The 12,496-nt window shown below is 46.2% G+C and overlaps 1 protein-coding gene across 1 annotated transcript in view; it reads left to right on the top strand.

Annotated features, from left to right (window-relative positions):
• Window positions 1–1,797: 1,797 nt before the first annotated feature.
• LOC126052852 (phospholipid-transporting ATPase VA-like) overlaps window positions 1,798–12,496 on the top strand; it is a 72,220-nt gene continuing 61,521 nt past the window's right edge. The window contains exon 1 of the mRNA XM_049834082.1: window positions 1,798–2,374. Within this exon, the coding sequence (XP_049690039.1) occupies window positions 1,935–2,374 (440 nt within the window). The 5' untranslated portion in view covers window positions 1,798–1,934. The remainder of the gene's footprint in view (window positions 2,375–12,496) is intronic.

Genomic DNA, 12,496 nt, shown 5'->3' with positions numbered 1-12,496 from the left:
CTTTGTACTTTTTTCCTTATCAACAAAGGACTTAGCAAAGAAACCCAGGCCAATTCTCCCTTGTCCCCTTGCACAAAGTAAAACCTTGTTGTTTCCACATTCCAAGAGCTGGGAAACCCAGGAAATCCCTGCTAAGTTTGCATTAGCATCAGAAGAGTTGACAGCAGCATTGGTAAAGGGTTTGCGGCTTCACACAACAGCAACATCAGGCCATGTGCTGAACTAGCACTCACCTAGTGCCTCAGGGCCTGAAAGGGGTTCATAATTATCGACACACTTTTAAAAGCAACTACAAACATATTGCAAATGGGGGAAGGAAGGATGAAGACACAACACTGCACTATACAGGCCGTGAGACTCAGAGGTAGTGGCTTCCACTTCTTGGTTTTCAGGGATTTTGTCGTGGCAGCATTGGAACTGTGGGACCCAGGTACTCTCCCCAGATGATGCCCCAGTCCTGTCCTGACCTCGAATCAAGACTAGATGGGTGTACTTTATGCCTATTTTCTGCGATAACAAGAAACCTGCTGACGAGTATCAGGGGCTTGCTATTGTACTCAATATGATTCCACCTTGGGATATCACAGGATCAGGACCAAGGGTCACACCACAAAATACATCTGTGCTACAGTTCAGAGACGGCCTGGAGTGACCTGTGGCAGCCTTTTATGCTGCTCGAGGAATCCCATATTCAAAGGGTCTGCTCTTAACTCCCAACATGAAGTGATGCTGCGAAGTCTCATGTCACGCTCGGTAGCAATAATCTTCATTATTGTCATATTATTTGTTCTTTAAACACCTGCATTCATTTATTTGCTTGTGACTTTAGACGAAGTCTTTCGACCTGGATTATTCTCTTCTGCATTTCAAGTCTATCGATCATGCTTTCTGTCTTCACCCGCAACTGTGTCTCTCTGCAGAACGTGTGGAGTGCAGACCTCAGAGCGAGAGGTAGGTATTTTCCATCCCTGACTGGAAAGACCTACCACAAGGGAATAGAAAAATGCACATAAAACACGTTATAGCACACCGCCACCTGGATGTGCGTGGGGCTGGCGGCGCCTAATGCCAGAAAACTCATTTTTGGTCGCCCCATTTGGGGTTGTCCCAAGCGCCGCGTCCACCACTGACTGGAACTGGTGCACCACACAGAAGCGGGGAGTCCGGCGACATCGCGCTGTATCGCCCGTGCTACGTGCAGACACGGCTACAATCGCGGCGCACGGTTTCAGTCAGAAAGTGGAGTATTTTGACACGAGTCGGCTGATAAACGCCCGCCGGCCGCCGCTCGGAGACCTCTGATGCAGGCCCGGTGCCGAGCTGCGAACGCTTCGGTGGCGATTCTTTGCGTTCTACACCCAAACCCCCTCCGCCCACGCGTAACGTGAAGTCAAAAGCAGCCGATGAACTGTCACCCGCGGGTCTCTATCCCGGGGCGGGGGGCCCGTCCCCGAGGCTGCCCGGCGCGGGGAGCGGCGAGAGAGCGGAGCGGGCCGGCGGCGCGGCCGTTGGGGCAGGCGGCGCGCGGAAGCGCCGGCCGCCGTTTCCCGCCCGCCGCCCCCGCCCGCGGCCCCGCGCCCCGCCAGCGGGCCGCGCCATGGCGTACGGGACGGCGGCGGCCGCCGCATCCCCCGCGCCCTGGGCCGGCCCGGAGCCCGGGCCGCCAGCGGGACGGGGCGAGGCCCGCGGGAGGAGGGCTCGGCTCGCCGCCTGCCCACGTCCCCTCCCAGGCCGAGGAGGAGGAGGAGGAGGAGAAAGCGAGCGAGGTCCCGGCAGAGCGGCTAGGAGAGGGTTTGAGAGAGCCCTCCTCCCCCCCCGGAGGGAAGAGGAAAGGAGAGCCGTGGCGGGCGGCGGAGGATGATAACTTAGGGCCGTGCCTGGTGGTGGGAGCTGCCCGCGCTGCCCGGGCGAGCGCGGCGGGGAGGGCGGCAGCGATGTCCCAGGGCACGGCAGGAGGAGAGGGAGCGCCCCAGGTGCTGCCGGAGGGGAAGGAGAGCCAGAGGAAGAGGAGGCGGAGGAAGAAGGAGAGTAAGACGCGGCTGGTGCGTTCCAGCTTGCTGTTACCTGAGGCTGAGGCGGAGAAGTCCAAGAGGACGGTCCTGGCCAGCAACCGCCTCAAGACCACCAGGTACACGGTGCTCTCCTTCCTGCCCAAGAACCTCTTTGAGCAGTTCCACCGCCTGGCCAACGTCTACTTTGTGTTCATCGCGCTCCTCAACTTCTTGCCGGCCGTCAGCGCCTTCCAGCCGGAGCTGGCCTTGGCCCCCGTGCTCTTCATCTTGGCGGTCACTGCCATCAAGGACCTGTGGGAGGATTACAGCCGCTACCGCTCTGACAAGGAGATCAACCACATGGAGTGCCTGGTGTACAGCAGGTGAGGCGGGACGGGTGGGTGCTGGGGACGGGGAGCACCGTGGTGGCAGCCGCTGGTGGGGCCCTATCAGGCACAAGGACTCGGGCGAGTGGAGGTGTGGAAGCAGGGCAGCGAGCAGGTCTGTTGTGGAGGGCTTTCGTTTCCACTCCAAGTGCGAAGAAACTTCAGTTGCCCCTGGAGCTGGTGTCTGCCATCTCCATACTCTGAACTGCAGGAGTTCCTACAGTCTCGTGCCTTCAGATCCGCTCTGATCGGTGGAGTCCCGCAGTAAATCACTGATTTATGAGTAAGCAGCATTTTTTATAGGTCTACACATATGCTCCGGGCTTGTTAGTGTTTTATGCTTTAAAAGAAGGACAGTGCATGGCAAAGTGAATGTAAGCATCGCAAGCAGTGTTTGATTCGCAGGCCTTTATGTGAACAATTCCCACTGTGAGCAGTCTGTTACACCAGTGTATAGCTTCAGGCATTAATTTGGTTATAGCAATATGAGACCTCACTCAAGTAATCTGCTATTAAATCTTCACTGAGTGAAGGAAGGATAGAGGCCGAAGGCTTCTGCATTTGAGTTAGGTCTGTGAGGTTTCATGACATGCAAATTAGCCTAAGCTAATTGCTTTTCTAAAGAATGAGGCAGTCTTTCCACTGAACATTTACTTTTAAGTGAATGCTTTTTATTTATCATCTCAAGTGTCATCATTCCTTGTGAGTTTGCTATTTTCCAGTGCTCATGGATGGAGTGTTACGTCGTTTATTTCCTTCAGATTTTTTTTTTTTTTTTTTAAATTATCTGGGCTATACATTTAGACCATAGCCTTGGTATCCGTAAATCAGACTGAAATGACTTTTGCACCAAGATTTATGTGCTCAGAATCCAGCTTTACAGAATTCTTGTTTTGCTTTTCTCTCAGTGCCAGGTAGTCATCTCGTAGTAGCTAGGGCTAAGGTTTTCTGGGGACTGAGAGAAGAATATATTTTCTGAGAGAGCAGGTTTTAGTTCTGTTTCTGATGCTTCTAAGTCTAACAGAAATGAAACACGTGCCAAGAAGCTTGCACTCTGATTCCTCAGTCTGTCTGGGAGGGGTTCTGCAGGGTGATGTAAGCATTGAGGCAGAGAGCAACTCTCCTATTGCAATGTGAAAAAAAAATATGCTAAAAAGACCTCAGAATAGGCTGCGTTTTCAACATCAGCAGACTCAGCTTGTTATTTTACAAACTCATATCTCACAAAAAATCTCACCCTGGGATATTCCCCCACCAGCAGATATGCTTGCATGGGAACACAATTAAAATGGCCTTATTTCTATAAACTAAACTGAAGATAACCTAGCCAAATCACACATGTTGGCATCACTAAACTAAGGCTGTGTCTAGCAACGTGCTTGCCCGTAGTTGTCCTTAACTCTGAACACTTCTGGCGCTGAGGGAGATGGGTGGCAGGAGGGCTAGTAAGGGACTATTCTTGCTGTAAAGTACAATAACTGCTGATGAGGACAAACCTTTACCAAACACAGTAACTGAAACACAGTTTCCAAACACAGACAGTTTACTGAATATGAAGTGCAACACCTGATCTACACACCATTTCTTATATGGCATCAGCATGTGGTTTACCAAACAAAATCAGGCTAGAACTAAGCTCTCGTGCCTCCTAGGTTGAAAAGAAAGAAGTACCTGTTGCAGAAGCTGTTCAAAATATCAGTGAATTCCAGTACTGGGATATTAATTCCACCATATTTCTACCCCCTTCAATTTTCCGTCTCCCTCTCTGCTGCCAAAATAAAAGTAGACACAACTATGAGAAAAGGTGTACCTTTGGTGTTAATAGCATTTGTGCTCTTTTGGGAGTCCCAGCTAAGTGCATTGCCCTTTGTAATGCTTGTGCTGTTCCAGAGTAAAAGTCAGAATTGTTCCTTTTTACTCCAGAGTTTAGATTACTGTTGAGTGACACAGATTAATTTGGGAGTAGTTTGCCTTTGCATTTGCATCAAAGGTGCATGTCAGCCTAATCCCTGTGGGGCAGTGAACATGGAAGCTTAGGAGCTCTATCATCTATTCAGGCACAACTTTCCAACTGGGAGCAGAGCTAAACAACGTGCCCTTGTAGCCCACTGCAGAAGCCTTGACCCTGGTAGCAGCTCACCTATTTCCACCTCCCAACAGTCCCTAGGAAAAGCTTCCCTCCCACAATTAAAAAATAAAAACAAACCAGGAGGTTAAAATAATTTAGTTATATGTTTTTAATGTGCCCACTTTTTCTTCTTTGCTGGCCTTTTTTGAACTTCACCAAGTCACATTTTTTAACATCCTCCAGCCCCAGTGGGCGAGATGGGACTAGAAACTTACTATTTTTGGAAATAAAAACTAAGGTTCTCAGTAACTCAAGTGACAGGGAACCAAGATTGAGAGATTTGTATCAAGGTCATGAAAGTTGCTGGGCATGAGTTCAGAAAAGCTATTTTCTCAGAAAGGTGTCATGCCAGGAGAAACACAAGCTATTGGACCTGGCTTTTACTTTGTTTCCTTAGTCTCTTTGTTTCTGGAAAAATGTTGAAGTATAAATGTCACATAAGGAAGTATTAAATGACAGTTTTTCTCCCCACACCTGTTTCATGCTATTTCTTTATCAGTTTTACCACCTTTTGACCAAGCCAGACTCTCTCTCTCCCCCCCACCCCACTCTGTCACTTCCTTGTGGTGCTGTAGAGGCAGACTTTGATGCAAATGCTGTCCTCAATAGAGATGCTTCTGTAGGTAGGGCAGGTTAATGAACATAGCTGCAGTCACGTGCTCCCCTAGGGCTGCCAGGAGCAGTGGCTCTGCTCTTGCTGGTCAGTACTTCGTAGCTCTCAAAGAGGCCTTCTGCAAGACAGGGTGTATCCAAGTGTCAGGGTCGTCTTCTGCGCCATGGTGGGCTCCTTTTCCTGCCAGCCTCCCACGCAGCTGCAAGAGAGCCACCTCAAACATGGACTGCAGCATTGAAACAGACTACAGCAAATGACAGCGAATTATAACAGTCAGCAACTTGAGACAGGGACTCTTGCTCCACAGTAGCAGAGAAAAGCCCTCTATCTCATGTTATATCATGTCTAGTGACCAAGTAAAGATTCAAGGCAGATCCTGTGTGTTCTGTCATATATCCTCCATTTTTTCCTGGCTGCTGAAGTACCCGCCCTCTGTTAGATACAAGCAGCAATTAACAGTGCGACAGGACAGAGACAAAGCAGGAGTAGGCAGAGCCTAGTGCTACTCAGGCCAGCTCATCAGGAGGAGGGTCAACAGCATGCAAGCAGTGTCCACTGTGAGGTCCTCTGGAACAGCCTATGCAGGCTGATCATGTCAGTAATATAATCTGGGGGAAAATACTGTTCTCCTGCTATGCTGACTGCTTGACAGCTGGTGCGCAGACTAGGCCGCCTTCCTCCTGCCTGCACAGTGGTGTGGACTCAGATGACCCATTCTCTTACAGCCACTGCTGAATCAATGACTCAGTGGCTCATAGCTGGCAACACTTACCAGACGATAGAACAGCAAAGGATGATGCAACCTGAAGTAAAAAGCTGAAGAGAGATGCAGCTTGTTTTCGCAGAAAGAAGACAGCTTTTGTTTAGAAATTCTGGATGTTTTGGAGAGTCTCTCAAAAGATATTGCTTTCTAGAGTCAGATGCTGGAGAGGGAAAAGACCTGATTCTTTGAGTAAATTGAAAGAAGCTGTTGAGCTTGAATTGGCAGCATATGTCGAGGAATGAAACAGGCTGGAGAATTGCAGACTTGTGTTGCTCTTTGATGGACTTTGCAGGTCCACCTGTAAGAGCAGTCACGGTCTTGACAGGCAAAGAGGGAAGGTTGCTTAGCTAAGAGAAGTTAACAGGGCCTCTCTCTGGAGGCCTTTAAGGGCACCTCTCCCCTTTGGCAATACAGAGGAAATTAGGCATTTACTTTGGGAGGACAGTTTCACAAGCCACCTAGAATTTAGATTCTGTGCAGGTGCTTAAGTTAGGAATGCAGTATCACAGCCAAACCTCTTTCTTAGTTGGTTTAAAAGGAGGGAAGTTACAAAGGTGTTAGAGCCCAGCCTGCAGAAAATTGTTTTGTGTGCATAACCTTTGCAAACCTGTGATCATTCCAGTCTCCTCTTTCTTCCTCTTCCTCATTTCCATCACCAGGGATGGAGGTTGAAGACCAGAGATTGTGGATTTGCAGTCTTAACGGTGAGATCTTGTTTGGCTAGTTATTTTTCTGCATTATTGTCTTGGACTTGGAGGATGGGAGGGTGATTTTTTCTTTGCAGTTACTGTCCTTCAGTGGTCACCAGCTCTGGCTGGAGTTGTGGATTGCACATGTAAATGTTTGCTCCAAATAATTCTAGGATGCACACGTTGCTGCCACTGTTAAATATTGATAGAACTAAATTTGTCGCTGGAGCAGAAGTGTTAAAACTCTTCTAAGCAGGGGCTTTGTTTTCGGTGTGCTGTTACAAAGTATGGTATACATTTACATGGTATGTAAATAGAAGATGAATAGTGATAACTACAATCACAACAAATAATGGCACTCATCCAGCAGGGAATTACATTTTGTTACTGACTCAGTGCTGTGTTGGTGAAATAATCTCTGCTAACATTTTTCTAGGAGCCTTATGTTCAAAACGAAAGAGCTTTGCTTTTTAAATCTACTCTGTAACTCTTGCTGTGTCCATTGAAGAGTATTGCTAATGGTCTCTGCATACTGATCAGAGAGTGATAACTGCTTCTTCTGTCAACCTGTGACTTAGAAAATCCATGACAAATTGGAATTTATGACCGGATATTTGTCTCCCCTGAGGTGTGGAAAATGTTTAATGGGGCACTCAGGCAGCTATCAAAGCAGACTGTTTTACATTAAATGTTAATATCTTTCTGCAAAACTGAAGAGGAAGAAAGAAGAGCATTTGATGTGGGCAACATGTTTCATACAGTTTCCAAAATACACTCCCTTCTTCCTCCCCTCTGTCAACCCACCAGTGTAAGCAATTCCAGTCTTGGAGAAAAAAGATACAGCAGTGTTACCAAATTCTCACAAGTGCACGGCAGATCCTGTGGTCTCTAAAATAGCCATATGATGACTTGCCCTGCAACCACTTCACTTCTTAGGTGCCTTATTTTGCTGGCAACACCAGTCTCTGGGGGGTTGGGAGTCCTGAATAGACCAGAATAGTTTCTTGTCCCAAAACATGCTGGCAGGGTAAGACATTGCTCACCAGAAGAAATACGCCTGTCTCATCCCTTCCAGAACACAGATGTCACTAGATGTGATTCAAAAGGAAACTACCTGGGATTACTCAGTTTCCTCTGTGAGTGAGCTTGGTGCACAGAAAGCTGAAAGCAGAAAGTAGCAGTCTGAATCTGTTGGTGAAGTCAGTGTTCCCTCCCTCAGTTTCAGAGAGGTACAGCTCTGATCATCTTACTGTGTCTTTGTCCTTCGCTTCAATTTGAGCCAGGTTTGCAGTGAGTAAACTCAGTGGGAGATGTAGTAGAGGCTCTTCTGTTAGACTGATAAGGAGCAACTTCATTTGGCTGTAGAGTTTATCCTAGTAGCAAGGGATGTCTGTGCTAATCTTCTGAGATGTAGCCAGCTGCAATGCACAGGAGAACCCATCTGTCTGTCCAACTGTATGTATGCAGTTTATTTGCTATTCATTGTAGGGCAAATTTTCCAAGTGCCCGAGCTTCACTACTGGAAAAGAAAAATGCTTGCCTCTTGTTACTAAGCTCTTTCATTTGTATAGGATGTCATGAGAGCAGTTGTAGGCTGTTTCACATGCCTCTGGCTAACTGCCAAAGAAGATGCTGTTAATCTCCACTGAAGGACCTAGTTGTCCCCAGATTAATTTTTGCAGATACGTGCTGCACCCTGGAGAGACACCATAGCTTGTGCTAAGCAGACCACAGCCCTGAAGTATAGGTGGCCACCCTGGGTGCAGATCTACTTGCTCTCGTGTGTCAGTATTATCTTGAGACCATGGTTATTTCTAGAGGTGGCCAAAAGAATAGCAGATCCACCTGATTCTGTCAGAGTACATTTCCAAAGGAGCTATACAAGAGGAAAGAATTGCATGTATTGTTCAATTCTACCTGATACTGTGATTCCAGATTCCACCTTCCATGTGTCATCTAGTCAGCAGAACTGGAAACCAAAATTGAAAACCCTGACAACCGTGCTATACATCAATGTTTTATGGAACTGCTTATTAGCTAGCATGGCATAACTTAGCCAGGGCATTCCTCCAGAAGTACTTACTACAGTAATGCTCTCAAGCCTTGCCTGGGAGGCCTTAATTTTACTATGGGAATGTTGGAGGACACCAGGGAATGAAGAAGACTTAAACGGCTTCTTGTGGTTTTCCCTCCTCCTTCTGACTAATGTTGGCTGATAAGGAAGATGAAAATAGAGAAGAAAGGAGGGTCCCTGCCACTGACTGGGCAGGACTTGCTTAGACACCTCATCCAGGCTTACACAACCCTTATGGATGGACAGGCTGCCTACCTTGATGCAGAAGCAGGAGACATCTGAGTGCCAAATTTCCCCTTGCCCTGTAATCCAGCATGCTCCCCATTTGCAGGGTAGTCACTCTGCCCAAGAGGCGTCTAAGAGGTGCCTCTCCTCTCCTCTCCCCCTGCCACACTTGGCCTTTTGGGTATGTGGAGCTTTTGTGTATATACACAGTAAGGGCAAAGTAGCTGGCAAGCCAAATAGGATGGCTTCAGGATTATTCCCAATTTGCAGGATTTATGCTGTGCAGGCTTGGTTTTAGCAACCACATATATTGAGAGCAATTAAGTTCATGAAAAGCAGAACAATTTGTTTCACTTCACATAGTTGGGAAGGCGAACTAGTTTCCCCAGCTTACCTTCAGCCTCAGTGTTTTTTCATTTGGGAGTTGGCACTAAGGCAACTGTGTTAGTGGCCAGTCATGTCTGTACCCAGAAGGGATCCGCAGCAGATGCAGGATCTGAACCCTGCTGGTACCCTGCAGCAATACACTCTGCCTCACCTTGTCTCACTAGGATGTGAAGCAAGACAGTGGGAGTCTCTACGCACTGGGCCGGGGAGCGTGCATTTCAGTGAACGGCATAATCATAAAGTGAGGAGCCAACTCAGTGCTAAAAGCCTCTTCCTGATAAATTTGCGTAGGTATGGGTAGCAGCTTCCTCTGATGTAAGTCAAGCACCAAAGCTGACCCACACCCAAAAGCAGCCACAACATAAATGTGTGAAAGATGCTAGCTTATAGGTTTTCTCAGGTAGGTGTTTGTGGTGATGTGGAGGCGAGAGGTGGTGCAAATGGCAGTGACATCCTGTCCCAGGAGCTTGAGTGGCCCTAATATTGAGCTCAACTGAGGAAATGTACATATATATACAAATATGTCTTTGATTCTGAAAGATTTGATAAAGCAGGCCTCGGATTTAGTTTGAGGAAGATGACCTGCATGTTTCTGAACCACTTGGTTTAATCTTTGCTGCCTGTATAGGAAGTGGGATTGAGGAGTGCTTGCAAGATGTGAGCTGAAGGGATCAACTTCCTCTCTTTTACTATTTCTAGGATATAGCTACACAGCCTGTCCATAGAAAGCTGCTAGCCACCCAGCTGATAGGGTGTTCTGTCCTGTGAACTGCTGAGGATATCTAACCCTTATGAGCTGGCAAACTACCACCTAGTTCTTTGCTCCAAGAGGAGCAATGTTTTATTCTGTTTCGAGACTGTTGCAGGTGGAGATCTCTGCCATGGTCAGCCTACATCCTTAAGGCCATGTTGGTCAAAGGATAGTCTTGAACTGGCAAGGCATGCGTTTTCAGGGCCAAGGCATGCATTTTAGGGGTAGGGAACATCTGCCATCTCCTCTGTTATTTTCTTACAATTTTATTCTTGTCTGATCACAGTTTCTCTAGAGCAGCAAACAGGCAGTCTCTCCAGTGCAGCGGCCAACATTTGCATCATGCCCAGTCATTTCATAAAACCAGACTCTGCTGGAGATTTGTTATAATAGGCATGGAGGTCACTTGTTTTGTTTTTATGTTCTGGTTGCCTGGAAATACTGACCTACTTCAAGGAAGAGTTTAAATGTTTGACAGACAACTGCACTCCCGTTCTTATGTATCTGTGCTGCTATTATATTAACACGGAGGGTGTGAACACTATTGCAGAATATTTGGTATTTCTGTAGTTTCAATGGAGGTTTTAGTTTTGACCTTTTGGAGAGAAAGTCCATTATGATGTGACAGCATTTTAACTATAGCTCTTTTACTTTTGTATGTTATCTTATGCTTGCTAGGCTTTTTCTAAGTTGTACAGCCATATACCTATATGCTTGCCCCTTGTCTGTTCACCTTCCTGTCTTCCAGTAACAATATGCCTGTTTCAGCTATGTTAGCTGATTTTGTTTGCTTAGTAACAAGTCATTGGGCAAGTTGTGAAATCTCCCAAAATATTGAGGCCAACACACGAAGTGCTGAACAGCAGTCACCTAAATACAACTGTGAGCATGTTCAGGATCTCTCAAAATCTAGACATGGAGTAAGATGCCTCAGAAGCGATGCCAGTGGACAAATTTTAGCAGGCAGATTTAGCAGCCAAACCCATAGAGGTGCAGGAAGTTCATGAAGTGCATTAGAAAGATGTAGTCTATTTTGGGCAAAAGTAGATTATAAAAGATCAAATCTAATATACCTAAATCTGATCTTGCAGTTGTAGCGCATTATTTTTGTGTGGCCCCACAGTTATATTTGGGGGTTCAGATGCTTTCTATATTTTCCAGCTGAAACAACGACACTCCCTTTGTAGAATTCCCATGTTCTCATTGTCAGCTTCCCCTTGCTATACTTCCCTCTTCTGTACACCTGCAAAGCTATGAAGAAAAAGCTTGATCTTACACAGTTTACCAGAATAAAGACATACATTGTTTTTATCTTTACACTTGGGAGCATTTTGATCTTCCTTCCTTCACTATCATATGTTCATATTTTATCAGAGATGCTTGGATAGCAGTGCCTATCTCCTGATAGACAGGTTGATTTGCGTCTTAACTCTTCTGTATATGTCATTAGTTGTCTTCCCTGTAAACAGCAGTGAGCTGCTGATTGTATCTGGCTGGCAGGAAACTTTCTCAAGTGCTAATTAGGTTCTCTCTGGCCTGACAAGTGTATTTCCTGAAGGAGTTTGTCAGGTTCTTTCTGGCACATGAGGTGAGATTTATTTCATGTTTCTTTTAGCTAAAAGGTATGTGTCTAGTTTAACCAAGTCATCTACACTTGTGCCACAATCAGTGGAGTGCATTGAATGGTTTGGAGGCGAGGAGGAAATCCTTCCATTTTATTTGAGACACTTACCTTAGGTTAGTTTGAATCAGGAGGTCCTTACCTTTCTCCAGTGATGATACAGGTGAAGCTGAACTAGATGACTTGCTTATACAGCTAGGTTCAGGTACGGTGAATCCTGTTAGTAAACTCAGAGCGGATAGATTTTAATTCTTGTTAATGCTTCATATGATTTTTGGACTGTAGAAGAGTAGCTTGTCCTGCTTAATATATTTAATGATTTATTTAAGAACTATGCTTTGAGAATCACAGATGCAAGTATGTTCACTTGCTAGGTGAAGGGGATAACACAGTATACACTTTTTCATCTCCTGCCGCATTCTGCCTATATGAACTGACCTGTTAATTAGCCATTAACATATTGTTCGTACTTGTGAAATGTATTTATATAATTTATCTCAGTGCTGAGAAACAATGTGAAAGATGAGTTGTTAGCAATAAATAATTTTCCTCTTTGAATAACCGATTACATTTGCATTTCTGTGGAGCTTTTCAGGCTGCCCACATAATGTGAGGAATCTTGGTATTTTGGGATGTTATTTGCTCTTTAACCTCAGATGCAGCTTTTGGGGAGGAGTGTTGAAACATAAGGTAGGAAGTTCCTAATTCTGCTTTCTTCAGTTTGTCTGGATGTACCTAAATATTAGGTCAACTAAAACGGCTTTGCAAGCTGTGTCTCTTAAAATGCAGAGGGCAGTTGCGTGTTTGACATAATCATGGCTGTTACAAGAGTGAAAGGGGGGCTTTACTGTCAGGCGTCTCACAGATA

This window comes from Accipiter gentilis, chromosome 31, assembly GCF_929443795.1.
Source record: "Accipiter gentilis chromosome 31, bAccGen1.1, whole genome shotgun sequence".
Classification (NCBI taxonomy): Eukaryota; Metazoa; Chordata; class Aves; order Accipitriformes; family Accipitridae; genus Astur; species Astur gentilis.
Note: the sequence above shows the minus strand (reverse complement) of the source record. Positions and strands in the feature narration are given on the sequence as shown.